We start from the raw sequence: 17,745 nt of genomic DNA, 5'->3' as shown, positions 1-17,745 counted from the left end.
TGGAGTGTTGGGGGTCCTCAGGGCTCAGTCCTAGGTCCTCTTCTCTCAGTGTCGGGGTCCTCAGGGCTCAGTCCTAGGTCCTCTCCTCTCAGTATCAGGGTCCTCAGGGCTCAGTCCTAGGTCCTCTCCTCTCAGTGTCGGGGTCCTCAGGGCTCAGTCCTAGGTCGTCTCCTCTCAGTGTCAGGGTCCTCAGGGCTCAGTCCTAGGTCCTCTTCTCCTCTCAGTGTTGGGGTCCTCAGGGCTCAGTCCTAGGTCCTCTCCTCTCAGTGTCAGGTTCCTCAGGGCTCAGTCCTGGTCCTCTTCTCTCAGTGTTGGGGTTACTCAGGGCTCAGTCCTAGGTCCTCTTCTCTCAGTTTTGGGGTGCTCAGGGCTCAGTCCTAGGTCCTCTTCTCTTCTCCCTCTATACTGCCCCCATTGGACAAACTGTCAGCAGATTTGGTCTCCAGTCTCATCTTTATGCTGATGACACCCAGCTATATACTTCTGCAAGTAACATCACCCCGGCCTTACCCCAGAACACTAGTGACTGTCTCTCTGCTGTCTCCAACATCATGTCCTCTCTGTTCTTGAACTTAATGTTTCTAAAGCCTCTTTCACACTGACAAACACATCCTCATAGACGCCTATGGCAGCCTGCCACAGTAAGGTGAGTACACACGTGTGCCACCGTACTGTATCATTGCCGGGAAAACGGACCAGGCGTCCCTAAAGAGAGGGGAGGAGCAGTCATCCCTCAGCCGCTCCAGTCGAATGTGATCCCGATCCAGGCAAAGCACATGTTCAACACTGGGTAACACTGAACTTCTTGTCTTTCCACCATCTCCATTTCCAGTGAAGTTATCGCCATAACACCAGTGCGTTTTACCAGGAGAGCTTTAGTGGTTTCTGACCGTTTATTATATGTAATGTGAAGGTTGTCCTGGCAACGTTGATATAAAATATGTAATTTATTTTTGGTCTTATACATTTTAATTAATAAAATTTAACTGTATTAATTATATGTGTCCTGAGAGATGTAGAAACACCATAAATGAACAGTTCATGAAAATTCCCTGACGACGTGGTCCCTGCTCTGCCACTGCCCAACACATCTATACAAAGGTTTCCCCGACCCACATGTATACAAAGGATTCCCTGCCCCAGGTCTGCCCCATGTCACTCTAATTCACTCTTGGTCTCCCACTTACAAAACTCTCTCCTCTACAATCTATTCTTAATTCAGTGGCTAGAAAAGTCTATCAATCCTGATGCTAAACGGATGCCTCCAGTCTGTGTCACTTCCCATCACTTTCTGTATTCAATTAAAATTAATCACCCTCATCCACAAAGCTCTGCACAGCGCTACACCTCCATTTCTCTCCTCCCTCACCTCAGTCTATCACTCAGCCGTTGCTCTTTGATCCTCCACTGATCTTAGATGATTCTCTTCCTTTATTCAAAACTCCCACTCATGTCTCCAGGACTTCTGCATGCTGAACTTATTCTCTGGAATGCTCTACCTAACCAGAACCTAACTACCATAAGTTTAAACATGCCCTAAAATCCCATCTTTTCAGGCAGATTGAGTAGCGGATTATAATATAGGTTTGGGTACTAGCCTGGGGCACAGGACTTCGAGCAGACCCATGGCCACCCAAACCACCTACGAAACTTTATTCTGAGAAGGTCCTTCACCCATGAAATCCATGTACATCTGTTCCTGTTCTCAGTACACATTTACACAAGAACTATTTCAGGACCTTTGGAGGTCCTCCAAAGGTCCTGAAACCACAGATTCAAAGCAGCATTCTCAAGAAGCTTCTAGTACCAGATGTAGGAAGTGGTTCCAAACTCGTAGGGGCTATAATATTCCTACAGCCCAGGACCCATGGCAGTGTTAATCCACCCCTGGGTTGTTCTATCATGTTTCCTATATGCATGGAACTTTCAATATCTTTTCTCTAAGTCACCCTAGATTTCTCCTCCTCAGGCACGGTGCCAGCACCCGGCTTACCCAGGCAAGTGCCGGGGCCCAAGGCTGGTGGAGGGGCCCAACCGGGCACCAAAAGAAAAAGATTCGGCTCCCGGATCAATTGTGATGACCCCCAAGATTAATAAATGACCCCCAAGACTAATAGAAACAGGTTGGAATTATGAAATGCTGTATTTTTGTTAATAACAGTTAATTAGAGAATGTTATCTTGAGTATATTTAAGAATCTTCATGGGAATACCCCTTTAAAGCATTTTAAAATAAAATATCCTAGATAAATCACATGAAAGTGGCTTGTCCACCTATATGAACTCTCTGATGATCCCCAAGGTTAGCTTTATCAGCAAAACATATCCCACATTCAGAACACGAAAATGGTTTCTCCAAAGACCCAGTGTGAATTCTCTGATGATCCCGAAGTCTGCCTTTGGTAATAAAACATTTCTTACAATCTGAACATGAAAATGGTTTCTCCCCTGTGTGAATTCTCTGATGATCCCTAAGACTTGCATAAGTAGTCAAACATTTCCCACATTCTGAACATGAAAATGGCTTCTCGCCAGTGTGAATTCTCTGGTGGTCCTTGAGCTTATCTTTGGTAATAAAACATTTCTCACATTCCGAGCATGTAAATGGCTTTTCACCCGTGTGAATTCTCTTATGCTTAATAAGGTTTGATTGATCTATAAAGCATTTCCCACATTGTAAACATGCATATGGCCTCTCTCCTGTGTGAATTCTCTCATGCGAAACAAGATGTGATTTATGAGTAAAACTTTTTCCACATTCTCGACACGAAAATGGCTTCTCTCCTGTGTGACTTCTTTCATGAACAATTAAACTTTTTTTCACTGTAAAAGATTTCCCGCATTCTGAACATGAAAAGGGTTTATTCTCTATATGAATTCTCTCATGTATAATAAAGTCCGATTTGCTTATAAAGCTTTTTCCGCAATGGGAGCATGAAAATGGTTTCTCTCCAGTATGAAGTTTCTGATGTGTAGCCAGACATGATTTTTCTCTAAAACCTTTCCCACATACCGAACATGAAAATGGCTTCTCCCCTGTGTGAATTCTCTCATGTGTAACAAGATTTCGTTTTTGTATAAAGCCTTTTCCACAGACAGAACATGAAAATGGTTTCTCTCCTGTGTGAATTCTCTCATGCACAATAAGATTGCGTCTTTCAATAAAACCTTTCCCACATACTGTACATGAATATGGCTTCACCCCTGTGTGACTTTTCTGATGCTTATCAAGGCCTGATTTATGACCAAAACATTTCCCACATTCTGAACATAAAAATGGTTTCTCTCCTGTGTGAATTCTCTCATGTGTAACAAGATTTCTTTTTTCTACAAAGCCTTTCCCACACACTGTACATGAGTATGGTTTGTCTCCTTTGTGATTTTTCTCATGTTTATCCAGACTTGATTTACGGGTAAAACATTTCCCACATTCTGCACAGGAGAATGGCTTCTCTCCTGTGTGACTTCTTCGATGTGCCACGAGATCCATGCATTTTAAAAACCATCTTCCACATATATCACATTGAAACCTTTTAAGCCCTTTTTGACTTGAAATTGTGGTAGCAATTTGTAAGTGTTCAGAAGAAAGTTTCTTATGAATTAGGGGCTTGTTTAATAGATCTGTAGTGTTGTGCCCAGGTTCTACATTAAGGATAATGAGGTTTTCCTCTGGAGAGCGCGCTGTGACTTCTTCTACTTTACAAGTTAGTGATAGCGTGACATTTTCCTCCGAATTCTTATGGAGATTTTCTGGAAAGGGAACAAAAACATTTTTAATGACACAAATTAATATATTATTTGAAATATATTAATCACTGTGTAAAGTTTGAGTAAACCGGAATATCCCTGTCAATCTCCTTGTGGGCGCAGTGTAAGCCGGATTCACATGGTGTCAATCAATTGTGTCCTGTCAAGTGTTATATTATGTGTTACACACATCTTGCTCCAAATCATATATTCTCATATATCACAGAGCTCCCTTGATTATGTTCTTTTCTCAAATAGGAAAGCAGGAATCACTTGCAGGTTCACTTTACCCTCCTCGTACCTGGTGATGTGAGGGGCTGGTGGTCCTCCATCATGACCTCCTTGTACAGGTCCTTGTGTCCTTCTACATACTCCCACTCCTCCATGGAGAAATAGACAGCCACATCCTGACATCTTATAGGAACCTGACACACACAATGACACAGTCATCCCCCGGACCCCTCCCTTGTGTTATTATATCATGTCCCAGCATTCCCGGCAGCGCTCACCTCTCCGCTCAGCAGCTCAGTGATCCTGGAGGTAAGTTGTAGGATCTTCTGCTCATGTATCAGTGAATGAGGTGGAGGCTCGGTGATGGGACACTGGATCCATTGTTCTGACCCAAGAAAAAAGATTTGGGGAGTCAAAGAGTCACATGGAGTCTTCTTCGCTATTGTATAATCCTGTATGTGGAGAAAGTATACATACTGTATCTGGCACTCAGAATCAGAAGTCTTTTGATCAAGACTACTACCAAGTTCTATATCACCTTCATGAATGTGTAGTTAGTTCAGACCCATTACGATTGTGCGCCAAGCTATTAAGCCCCAACAATCTAACACCCCAGTGTAAATTAATGCAAAATTTGTACACCAAAAACCATGGACCCTCCAACACTATAAATACCCCCTCCCCGTCTCTCTGACTCTCTTTGCAACTCTGACATAATGGGGGTCATTTACTAAGGGCCCGATTCGCGTTTTCCCGACGTGTTACCCGAATATTTCCGTTTCGCGCCGATTGTACCTGAATTGCCCCGGGTTTTTGGCGCACGCGATCGGAATTTGGCGCATCGGCGCCGGTATGCACGCGACGGAAATCGGGGGGCGTGGCCGAACGAAAACCCGACGTATTCGGAAAAACCGCCGCATTTAAAAAAAAATTTGTGTCGCGAAAATTTCACTCACCTTCATCTTGGATAGGCCGGTGTATTTCGAGGCATTCCAGCGGACTTCAGCGCAGCAGCGCCACCTGGTGGACGTCAGAGGAACTGCTTTGATGAATCCCGGCCGGACCCGAATCCAGTGCAGAGAACGCGCCGCTGGATCGCGAACGGACCGGGTAAGTAAATGTGCCCCAATGAGTTGCAAAGATGACAGAAGGCCCTGACTACAATGGTTTTATTATTCTTCCAGTAAATATTCATGTTATTTGCTAAGGCAAGTGGTTAGAGAATTTATTGAAATCTAAAAATCTGCCTTCAGGTACTGGGAGCCGGTCATGAAGGCTGTGCCCGAGAGCTAAGATAGTAGAACAGTTTCACATTATTGTGTTCACTTCTCTGTCAGGATTATTACCCCTCATGTTATAGTGGCACCACTTTTACCTCAGAAATGGTAGATATAATAATAATACTTTATTATCCCAGAAGGGCATTTAAAGTGTCACCTCAGCAATACATAAAATTGACAAGACAGCACATATATAAAAAAACTCACATAAAAAGAACACATATACAATAAGACAGAGTAAAAACACCAATACACAAGGTAAATAATTAGTTAAATAGATTATAAAAGTAATAAAATGGAACCCATATTTCCAATAATCTTAATTTCTAAAGCATTCTTATGTTACCCCTAATTGCGGTATTTGACAGCTCGAGAGCGGCCGGTATAAACGACTTTTTAAATCTCTCCGACCTGCAGCGCAAGAGAATAAAACGGGAGCTAAAACCACTGACCTGTGCCTGCAGCACACCATGCATTGGATGGTCTCTATTATTTCTAATTTTTTCCAATTTCCTTAATATCCCGCACTGTACGAGTTTTTCCCATCGATCAAATTGTAAACCCACTATCGAGGAGGCTTTCTTAATTATTTTATTCATCTTTTGACAGTCCCTACTAGAAATGCAGTTGCCCCAAGCCACTAGGGCAAATGCAAATGCGCTCACCATAACCGTATTATAAAAACTGACCAACATAGTCCTCTGGATGTCAAATGCTCTTAGTCTACGTAAAAAGAATAGATTACTATTAGCACGTCTAGAGACCTTATCAATATGCTCATGCCAACTTAATTTATTATCAATGATTACGCCCAAATATTTATAGCTACCAACCTGCTCCACTTCTGTGGATATGGGTGATGTATATGGCAGAATTATTTCCACACAAACTGTAGATATCACTGATGTATATGAGAGCATTTACACCTCACACATTGTAGATATCACTGATGTATATAAGAGAATTACACCTCACACATTGTAGATATCACTGATGTATATGAGAGCATTTACACCTCACACATTATAGATATGGCTGATGTATATGAGAGCATTTACACCTCACACATTGTAGATATGACTGATGTATATGAGAGCATTTACACCTCACACATTGTAGATATCACTGATGTATATGAGAGCATTTACACCTCACACATTGTAGATATCACTGATGTACATGAGAGCATTTACACCTCACACATTGTAGATATCACTGATGTATATAAGAGAATTACACCTCACACATTGTAGATATCACTGATGTATATGAGAGCATTTACACCTCACACATTGTAGATATGGCTGATGTATATGAGAGCATTTACACCTCACACATTGTAGATATCACTGATGTATATGAGAGAATTTACACCTCACACATTGTAGATATCACTGATGTATATGAGAGCATTTACACCTCACACATAATACATTATAGATATGGCTGATGTATATGAGAGCATTTACACCTCACACATTGTAGATATCACTGATGTATATGAGAGAATTTACACCTCACACATTGTAGATATCACTGATGTATATGAGAGCATTTACACCTCACACATTGTAGATATCACTGATGTATATGAGAGCATTTACACCTCACACATTGTAGATATCACTGATGTATATGAGAGCATTTACACCTCACACATTGTAGATATGGCTGATGTATATGAGAGCATTTACACCTCACACATTGTAGATATGACTGATGTATATGAGAGCCATTACGCCTCACACATTGTAGATATGACTGATGTATATGAGAGCATTTACACCTCACACATTGTAGATATCACTGATGTATATGAGAGCATTTACACCTCACACATTGTAGATATGACTGATGTATATGAGAGCATTTACACCTCACACATTGTAGATATGGCTGATGTATATGAGAGCATTTACACCTCACACATTGTAGATATCACTGATGTATATGAGAGCATTTACACCTCACACATTGTAGATATGACTGATGTATATAAGAGAATTACACCTCACACATTGTAGATATGGCTGATGTATATGAGAGCATTTACACCTCACACATTGTAGATATGACTGATGTATATAAGAGAATTACACCTCACACATTGTAGATATCACTGATGTATATGAGAGCATTTACACCTCACACATTGTAGATATCACTGATGTATATGAGAGCATTTACACCTCACACATTGTAGATATCACTGATGTATATGAGAGCATTTACACCTCACACATTGTAGATATCACTGATGTATATGAGAGCATTTACACCTCACACATTGTAGATATCACTGATGTATATGAGAGCATTTACACCTCACACATTGTAGATATGGCTGATGTATATGAGAGCATTTACACCTCACACATTGTAGATATGGCTGATGTATATGAGAGCATTTACACCTCACACATTGTAGATATCACTGATGTATATGAGAGCATTTACACCTCACACATTGTAGATATCACTGATGTATATGAGAGCATTTACACCTCACACATTGTAGATATCACTGATGTATATGAGAGAATTTACACCTCACACATTGTAGATATGACTGATGTATATGAGAGCATTTACACCTCACACATTGTAGATATCACTGATGTATATGAGAGCATTTACACCTCACACATTGTAGATATCACTGATGTATATGAGAGAATTTACACCTCACACATTGTAGATATCACTGATGTATAGGAGAGCATTTACACCTCACACATTGTAGATATCACTGATGTATATGAGAGCATTTACACCTCACACATTGTAGATATGGCTGATGTATATGAGAGCATTTACACCTCACACATTGTAGATATGGCTGATGTATATGAGAGCATTTACACCTCACACATTGTAGATATCACTGATGTATATGAGAGCATTTACACCTCACACATTGTAGATATCACTGATGTATATGAGAGCATTTACACCTCACACATTGTAGATATGACTGATGTATATAAGAGAATTACACCTCACACATTGTAGATATCACTGATGTATATGAGAGCATTTACACCTCACACATTGTAGATATGGCTGATGTATATGAGAGCATTTACACCTCACACATTATAGATATGGCTGATGTATATGAGAGCATTTACACCTCACACATTGTAGATATGACTGATGTATATGAGAGCATTTACACCTCACACATTGTAGATATCACTGATGTATATGAGAGAATTTACACCTCACACATTGTAGATATCACTGATGTATATGAGAGCATTTACACCTCACACATTGTAGATATCACTGATGTATATGAGAGCATTTACACCTCACACATTGTAGATATGGCTGATGTATATGAGAGCATTTACACCTCACACATTGTAGATATCACTGATGTATATGAGAGCATTTACACCTCATACATTGTAGATATCACTGACGTATATGAGAGCATTTACACCTCACACATTGTAGATATCACTGATGTATATGAGAGAATTTACACCTCACACATTGTAGATATGGCTGATGTATATGAGAGCATTTACACCTCACACATTGTAGATATCACTGATGTATATGAGAGCCATTACACCTCACACATTGTAAATATCACTGATGTATATGAGAGCATTTACACCTCACACATTGTAGATATCACTGATGTATATGAGAGCATTTACACCTCATACATTGTAGATATCACTGATGTATATGAGAGAATTTACACCTCACACATTGTAGATATCACTGATGTATATGAGAGCCATTACACCTCACACATTGTAGATATCACTGATGTATATGAGAGCATTTACACCTCACACATTATAGATATCACTGATGTATATGAGAGCCATTACACCTCACACATTGTAGATATGGCTGATGTATATGAGAGCATTTACACCTCACACATTGTAGATATCACTGATGTATATGAGAGCATTTACACCTCACACATTGTAGATATCACTGATGTATATGAGAGAATTTACACCTCACACATTGTAGATATCACTGATGTATATGAGAGCATTTACACCTCACACATTATAGATATGGCTGATGTATATGAGAGCATTTACACCTCACACATTATAGATATCACTGATGTATATGAGAGCATTTACACCTCACACATTGTAGATATCACTGATGTATATGAGAGCATTTACACCTCACACATTGTAGATATGGCTGATGTATATGAGAGCATTTACACCTCACACATTGTAGATATCACTGATGTATATGAGAGCATTTACACCTCACACATTATAGATATCACTGATGTATATGAGAGCATTTACACCTCACACATTATAGATATCACTGATGTATATGAGAGAATTTACACCTCACACATTGTAGATATCACTGATGTATATGAGAGCATTTACACCTCACACATTATAGATATCACTGATGTATATGAGAGAATTTACACCTCACACATTGTAGATATCACTGATGTACACTCACCGGCCACTTTATTAGGTACACCTGTCCAACTGCTCGTGAACACTTAATTTCTAATCAGCCAAACACATGGCGGCAACTCAGTGCATTTAGGCATGTAGACATGGTCAAGACAATCTCCTGCAGTTCTCCCGAGCATCAGTATGGGGAAGAAAGGTGATTTGTGGCCTTTGAACGTGGCATGGTTGTTGGTGCCAGAAGGGCTGGTCTGAGTATTTCAGAAACTGCTGATCTACTGGGATTTTCACGCACAACCATCTCTAGGGTTTACAGAGAATGTTCCGAAAAAGAAAAAACATCCAGTGAGCGGCAGTTCTGTGGGCGGAAATGCCTTATTGATGCCAGAGGTCAGAATAGAATGGGCAGACTGGTTCGAGCTGATAGAAAGGCAACAGTGACTCAAATCGCCACCCGTTACAACCAAGGTAGGCAGAAGAGCATCTCTGAACGCACAGTTCGTCGAACTTTGAGGCAGATGGGCTACAGCAGCAGAAGACCACACCTGGTGCCACTCCTTTCAGCTAAGAACAGGAAACTGAGGCTACAATTTGCACAAGCTCATCGAAATTGGACAGTAGAAGATTGGAAAAACGTTGCCTGGTCTGATGAGTCTCGATTTCTGCTGCGACATTCGGATGGTAGGGTCAGAATTTGGCGTCAACAACATGAAAGCATGGATCCATCCTGCCTTGTATCAACGGTTCAGGTTGGTGGTGGTGGTGTCATGGTGTGGGGAATATTTTCTTGGCACTCTTTGGGCCCCTTGGTACCAATTGAGCATCGTTGCAATGCCACAGCCTACCTGAGTATTGTTGCTGACCATGTCCATCCCTTTATGACCACAATGTACCCAACATCTGATGGATACTTTCAGCAGGATAATGCGCCATGTCATAAAGCTGGAATCATCCCAGAATGGTTTCTTGAACATGACAATGAGTTCACTGTACTCAAATGGCCTCCACAGGTCACCAGATCTCAATCCAATAGAGCATCTTTGGGATGTGGTGGAACGGGAGATTCGCATCATGGATGTGCAGCCGACAAATCTGCGGCAACTGTGTGATGCCATCATGTCAATGTGGACCAAAATCTCTGAGGAGCTTCCAGCACCTTGTTGAATCTATGCCACGAAGAATTGAGGCAGTTCTGAAGGCAAAAGGGGGTCCAACCCGTTACTAGCATGGTGTACCTAATAAAGTGGCCGGTGAGTGTATATGAGAGCATTTACACCTCACACATTGTAGATATGACTGATGTATATGAGAGCATTTACACCTCACACATTGTAGATATGACTGATGTATATGAGAGAATTTACACCTCACACATTGTAGATATGACTGATGTATATGAGAGCATTTACACCTCACACATTGTAGATATCACTGATGTATATGAGAGCATTTACACCTCACACATTGTAGATATCACTGATGTATATGAGAGCATTTACACCTCACACATTGTAGATATCACTGATGTATATGAGAGAATTTACACCTCACACATTGTAGATATGACTGATGTATATGAGAGCATTTACACCTCACACATTGTAGATATCACTGATGTATATGAGAGCATTTACACCTCACACATTGTAGATATCACTGATGTATATGAGAGAATTTACACCTCACACATTGTAGATATCACTGATGTATATGAGAGCATTTACACCTCACACATTGTAGATATCACTGATGTATATGAGAGCATTTACACCTCACACATTGTAGATATCACTGATGTATAGGAGAGAATTTACACCTCACACATTGTAGATATGGCTGATGTATATGAGAGCATTTACACCTCACACATTGTAGATATGGCTGATGTACTGTATGTGGCAGAATTTTTACCTCACAAATAAAACATGTGGCTGATGTATATGGCTCTATTAGTATTTTTATTTATGTGGTGTCTATTTCATACCACAACATTTGCAGCATATATTTCAGATTGGTTGCGGAAGGTGAAGTAAGGGCCAAACCCACATCTAGAAGTCATATTACAACATATCCATACAATAATACTATTGAGTAGAGTAACACAGAGGATCTTACCTCTCCGGTCAGCAGATAGATCATCTCCAGGGTGAGGTCTAATATTCTCCTGGTGGTCTCATCCCTGTCCTTGTCCATCCTCGGTGGGTCACTCAAGAAAAGTAGCGTTCTGGAAGAGTCTAGTACTGCAGCAAGATTTATGGAAAGGAGGGGTTCTAAGTCACACAGGGACTACACCATGTGAAACACACACTGCCTCTCCTGTCAGGCAGAGAGTTACCTGTAGTTGGGGCTCTCCTGTCAGGCAGAGAGTTACCTGTAGTTGGGGCTCTCCTGTCAGGCAGGGGGGTTACCTGTAGCTTGGTCTCTCCTGTCCGTCGGGGGGTTACCTGTAGCTTGGGCTTTCCTGTCCGTCGGGGGGTTACCTGTAGCTTGGGCTTTCCTGTCCGGCGGAGGGTTACCTGTAGCTTGGGCTTTCCTGTCAGGCGGGAGGTTACCTGTAGCTCGGGCTCTCCTGTCAGGCGGGAGGTTACCTGTAGCTCGGGCTTTCCTGTCCGGCGGGGGGTTACCTGTAGCTCGGGCTCTCCTGTCAGGTGGTGGTGGTGGTGGGGGGGTTATCTGTAGCTCGGGCTCTCCTGTCAATCGGGAGGTTACCTGTAGCTTGGGCTCTTCTGTCAGGCGGGGGGGGGGGGGGTTACCTGTAGCTCGGGCTCTTCTGTCAGGCGGGGGGGGGTTACCTGTAGCTCGGGCTCTCTTGTCAGGTGGGGGGTTACCTGTAGCTCAAGCTCTCCTGTCAGGCGGAGGGGGGTTACCAGGTAGCTCAGGCTCTCCTGTCAGACGGGGTGTTACCTGTAGATCAGGCTCTCCTGTCAGGTGGGGGGTTACCTGTAGCTCGGACTTTCCTGTCCGGCGGGGGGGTTACCTGTAGCTGGGGCTCTCCTGTCAGGCGGGGGGTTACCTGTAGCTCGGGCTCTCCTGTCAGGCGGGGGGTTACCTGTAGCTCGGGCTCTCCTGTCAGGCGGGTGGTTACCTGTAGCTCCTGCTCTCCTGTCAGTCGGGGGGTTACCTGTAGCTCGGGCTCTCCTGTCAGGCGGGGGGTTACCTGTAGCTCGGCCTCTCCTGTCAGGCGGGGGGTTACCTGTAGCTCGGGCTCTCCTGTCAGTCGGGGGGTTACCTGTAGCTCGGGCTCTCCTGTCAGACGGGGGGTTACCTGTAGCTCGGGCTCTCCTGTCAGACGGGAGGTTACCTGTAGCTCGGGCTCTCCTGACAGGTGGGGGGTTTCCTGTAGCTCGGGCTCTCCTGTCAGGCGGGGGGTTACCTGTAGCTCGGGCTCTCCTGTCAGGCGGGGGGTTACCTGTAGCTCCTGCTCTCCTGTCAGGCGGGAGGTTACCTGTAGCTCGGGCTCTCCTGTTAGGCGGGGGGTTACCTGCAGCTCGGGCTCTTCTGTCAGGCAGGGGGTTACCTGTAGCTCGGGCTCTCCTGTCAGGTGGGGGCTTCATGCGGCTTTTCAGGGGCTGCAGTCACTTCTTACTTTGTCCTGTTTCATGTGATGTGATGGTTGGGGGACTCTTGACTCCTATTTTCCCTGCCCAGGTCTCTGCTCCAGACCCTGTCAGCTTGTGGCCTTAAAGTCACAGGGGCCCTGAAGACCCTACACAGACATGAGCCTCCCCCCTCGCTCCGTCTTATACCACACAGTCACATTGTCCTCTGCTCCGCCTCACAGCCTCCTCTGATTGGTCAGCATGCCTGTCAGTATGACAGCAGGAAGCAGCTGCCCCAATGACGGTCGTCATAACAACAGTTTGCCGCTTCCTACTATTAGCCCCTAGATGCCAGTTCTCTCCTCCCTGGTGCAGCCTTTTCCTCAGAATCTGCCACAGGTGTCACTTCATGTGGTAATAATTCCTGAACACTTTAACTTTTCTGACTGATTTTAAGGCTGTTTGTTCACGAGATATTGTACATAATGTTAGTGGAAAAATTTGGTTGACATTTTCAAAATTTTTTGTCAGTTTATCCAAAAATACCATCTTGGGTGTTACAACAGGGTGTCAGCTGTAAGTTACATGTGGGCAATCACTCCCTGCAGTGCAGGACCATTATGCACAGAGTCTAGAAAGGATTAAAGGGATCTTCTTACCTTTCAGAAGTAAAACACATTTTACTTTCAGAGGTGACTGCAATCAGCCCCTTAAGGAAACATAGATTTGTGTTTTTCATGTATGAGGGCTCATCGTCTATGAAACAAATTGTATTTCCTAGCAATTCCATTTATTACACCTTGCAGTGTATCGGGAAGTTAAAACATTTTCTCACGAGTTTCTCTGTTATGGCTACCACTTTATTTCTTGAATCAGTGCAAGAACAGAAATATTAACCCCTTCCCGCCGCAGCCCTTTTTCGTTTTTGCGTTTTCATTTTTCACTCCCCATATTCAAAAGTGAGACCCGAAGCTACCATGGCGACGGATCGCTGCTCCCCGATGACGTCACGGTGATGCCGGCGGCGATGACATCAGAAAGATGCCGGCGGCGATCTGCAGGAACACACCCGCGATTGGTGCCGCCAATATGCAGCAAAGACTTACCGGCTATGGAGAGGGCTCGGCCCGCGAGCCCTCTCCATGCACCGGGACCTGACATGTGACGTAATAGGGGTTAAATACGGCGCTCAGTGCGAATCAGTCGGATCGACCGACGGCACGTCCCCTAATTTGTTGCATGGAAGCAGCACAGCTGCGACACAATAGCGGCGCAGACACTTCTTAAGCCTAGAAGAACGTGCACAGTCCGACAAAACTGTGGCATATAGCCCTTTGTAAATGAGCCCCATTGGGTCACATTTACTCAGAACAGTGCAGTGTGTACTATGTGCAGTGTCCTGTGTAGTGTTTAGAGGGCGTGAGATTCTGGATTTATCGAAATACGCATAGCAGTAGGAGGTGCTCAGGCTTGCGTCACCTAAGCGCCTCTCTGCACTGCTGTATTTTAATTTATGCACCAAGCACTGCCATTGTACCCCCCTGCTCCGGCCCGAAGAACTTGGAGAGATCCAGTGACGTTGAAGAGGCGCTCAGGTGAAACTTTTATGACTATTACAACAAAACAGACAGGGCCTCTGGAAATGGGCAAGCGGCTTCATAGAAAAAGGGGCATGCACAAAAAGTTACGCAACTGCACCTGAATTTGGGTGCATTTTTTGATGTAACCCTAACCAACTAATAGGATGTGCAGAGTTATGCCACACAGTCTTAAACTGGACAAGTTTTATCATTCGGGATTAGACACGGCAATAAATCCAATGCTGCGTAAGACAAACTGAATTGTCTTACTTTTAGACACTTTTAAGGGCATCTTGCACTTCTATCAGTTTGTTGTGGTTGTAAGATCCATATGTGCTCTTTTAAGGTGAATGTTTGTTGACCTTGTCAGATTGCTTTTTTTTTTGGTGTACAATGTGCACAAAAGTTTTGTAACTTATTAACCCATCTTTTTAATTAAAAACATTGGCCAACCTTGAGAGATCAAGAATTGGGCGAATACAGACAGACCAAGAAATAAGTCATAAACCATCAATCTATCCCCTTGCCTTTGTAAATAAAAAACTTATAGTCTGTAAGGACCCTATTCACACCTGCATTGGGTCCTTCTGTTACACTCACTCTTTTAGAGTGAACAGAAAGTCTTCCATTTACCTTCTGTTCCCCTTTGACTTCAATGGATAACTTCTGTCGAACTTCCGTTACTCATAGTGGAAAAAAGACATGGGGGCTCATTTAATAAGGGTCCGAATGCCGCACTTTCGTCGGGTTTCCCGATAATTTCCGATTTGCGCTGAAATGCCCCAGGATTTTAGCGCATGCGATCGGATTTTGGCACATCCGCGGCGGCTTTCACGCAACAGAAATCGGACAACCCGACGGATTCGGAAAAACCGCAGAATTTAAAGAAGAATTTGTGTCGCAAGATCAGCACTTACATACACCCGGATGAAGAAGGTGAACTCCGGCGGACCTTGGTGCAGCAGCGACACCTGCTGGATATCGGGCGCACGACCTTAGTGAATCCCGGCAGACCCGAATTCTTGTCGGAGAACGTGCCGCTGGACCGGGTAAGTAAATGTGCCCCATGGACTGCTGGATAATTTTTCCGCAATTTGATAATGGAGGGGAAAAAATATGCCAGTGTTTAGACCGTGTCCTGTAGGATGTTTAGTTGAGGAAATACAGCCTTCACATCATCTGCATGTGGAGTCCTGAAGAAGGTCTTAGAAGGTTTTTTCTGGGCCATAACTATTAATCTTTATCCTTAGAAAAGGTCGTTGATCGGTCGTGTAGTGATACTCTTACCTCCGATAACCTTTTCAACACAACAGTCAGATTCGAGGGACCCAACTCCGTCCATCTGACCACACGGAAGCCAAAGCTCTTAATTAGTTCTACAAGTTGGCCGTACTACACTACAGGCGAGCTATGCTCTTACGGCACTGACTCGATAATATAGATGCTTACGAAACAAGTTCAAGCTATTTATTTCTGTGGGACTTAATTTCAAAATGAAATTCACTAGTAAAACCATTGGGTTAAATTACATCAAAGTTCCATGAATTCTCTGATGATCCTCAAGCAAAACACGTCCCTCATTTAGAAAAGGAAAATGGGCTCTCACGTGCTCCAGTGTGAACTCGCTGATGATTCCGAAGTCTGCCTTTGGTAATAAAACATTTCCCACATTCAGAACATGAAAATGGTTTCTCCCCAGTGTGAATCCTCCGATGATCCCGAAGGCTTGCATTAGTAGTCAAACATTTATCACACTCTGAACATGAAAATGGTTTCTCTCCTGTGTGAATTCTCTGGTGGTCCTTGAGCTTGTTTTTACTAATAAAACATTTGTCACATTCAGAGCACGCGTATGGCTTTTCTCCTGTGTGAATTCTCTTATGCTTGATAAGGTTTGATTGATCTAAAAAGCATTTCCCACATTCCAAACATGCGTATGGCTTCTCTCCTGTGTGAATTCTCTCATGCGAAACAAGATGCGATTTATGAGTAAAACATTTTCCACATTCTCGACATGGAAATGGTTTCTCTCCTGTGTGAATTCTCTCATGTATTAGAAGATTTCTATTTTCTACAAAGCCTTTCCCGCACACCGTACATGAATAGGGTTTATCTCCTTTGTGATTTTTCTCATGTTTATCCAAACCGGATTTACGAGTAAAGCATTTTCCACATTCTGCACAGGAGAATGGCTTCTCCACTGTGTGGCATCTTCGATGGGCAATAAGATCCATGCATTTTAAAAACCATCTTCCACATATATCACATTGAAATATTTCAAGCCCGTTGTGGCTCGTACTTGGGGTATCGATCTGTGACTGATCAGGAGAAAGTTCCTTATGCATTAGGGGATTGTTTGGAAAATGTGTCGAGTTGTGTCCAGGTTCTACTTTAATGATAATGAGGTTTTCCGCTGGAGATCGCTCTGTGACTTCTTCTACTTTACAATTTAGTGATAATGTGAGATTTTCCTCAGCATTCTTATGGATATTTTCTGTAAAGGTTAATATTTAGTGTTTTTTTTTTTAAATACCACTAAGAAACAAAATTTTTCAAATTCTTATTTGCCTGTTATGACACATTTGGCTTTCGTTGCAGTTCGAGAGCCCTTATTAAAATATTTTAAGCCATAATATCAATCACTGTGTGGGGGAGGCCTAAGTAGGACTCTCACCATCATTCAACTATGTCCTGCCCGGTGTTATTTTACTTTTTATACAAATTCTGCTCCAAATCATAGGTATATCACAGAGCTCCACTTAACTCCCCTGATCATGACATCAGAAATCACCCAACAGGTTCACTTTACCCTCCTCGTACCTGGTGATGTGAGGGGCTGGTGGTCCTCCATCATGACCTCCTTGTACAGGTCCTTGTGTCCTTCTACATACTCCCACTCCTCCATGGAGAAATAGACAGCCACATCCTGACATCTTATAGGA

At 43.0% G+C, this 17,745-nt stretch overlaps 2 protein-coding genes across 3 annotated transcripts in view; both read right to left on the bottom strand.

Annotated features, from left to right (window-relative positions):
• The window catches only part of LOC140120790 (uncharacterized), a 159,378-nt gene that overhangs the window by 133,144 nt on the left and 8,489 nt on the right, over window positions 1-17,745 (bottom strand).
• LOC140120868 (uncharacterized) lies at window positions 235-17,745 on the bottom strand. 2 transcript variants are annotated; one of them, XM_072139875.1, is made up of 3 exons: window positions 17,624-17,745; window positions 16,548-17,297; window positions 236-3,335 (listed from the first exon to the last, which is right to left on the bottom strand). In XM_072139875.1, the coding sequence occupies exons 1-3, from the start codon at window positions 17,706-17,708 to the stop codon at window positions 2,251-2,253; spliced, it is 1,920 nt and encodes a 639-aa protein (XP_071995976.1). In that variant the 5' UTR covers window positions 17,709-17,745; the 3' UTR covers window positions 236-2,250. The 2 variants fall into 2 exon arrangements, with proteins under 2 accessions (XP_071995975.1, XP_071995976.1); XM_072139874.1 differs by lacking the exons at window positions 16,548-17,297; window positions 17,624-17,745 and adding an exon at window positions 4,048-4,226 and having other exon boundaries at window positions 235-3,749.

The sequence above is a fragment of the Engystomops pustulosus genome, chromosome 3 (genome assembly GCF_040894005.1).
Source record: "Engystomops pustulosus chromosome 3, aEngPut4.maternal, whole genome shotgun sequence".
Lineage (NCBI taxonomy): Eukaryota > Metazoa > Chordata > Amphibia > Anura > Leptodactylidae > Engystomops > Engystomops pustulosus.
This window is presented reverse-complemented; position numbering and strand designations above follow the sequence as displayed.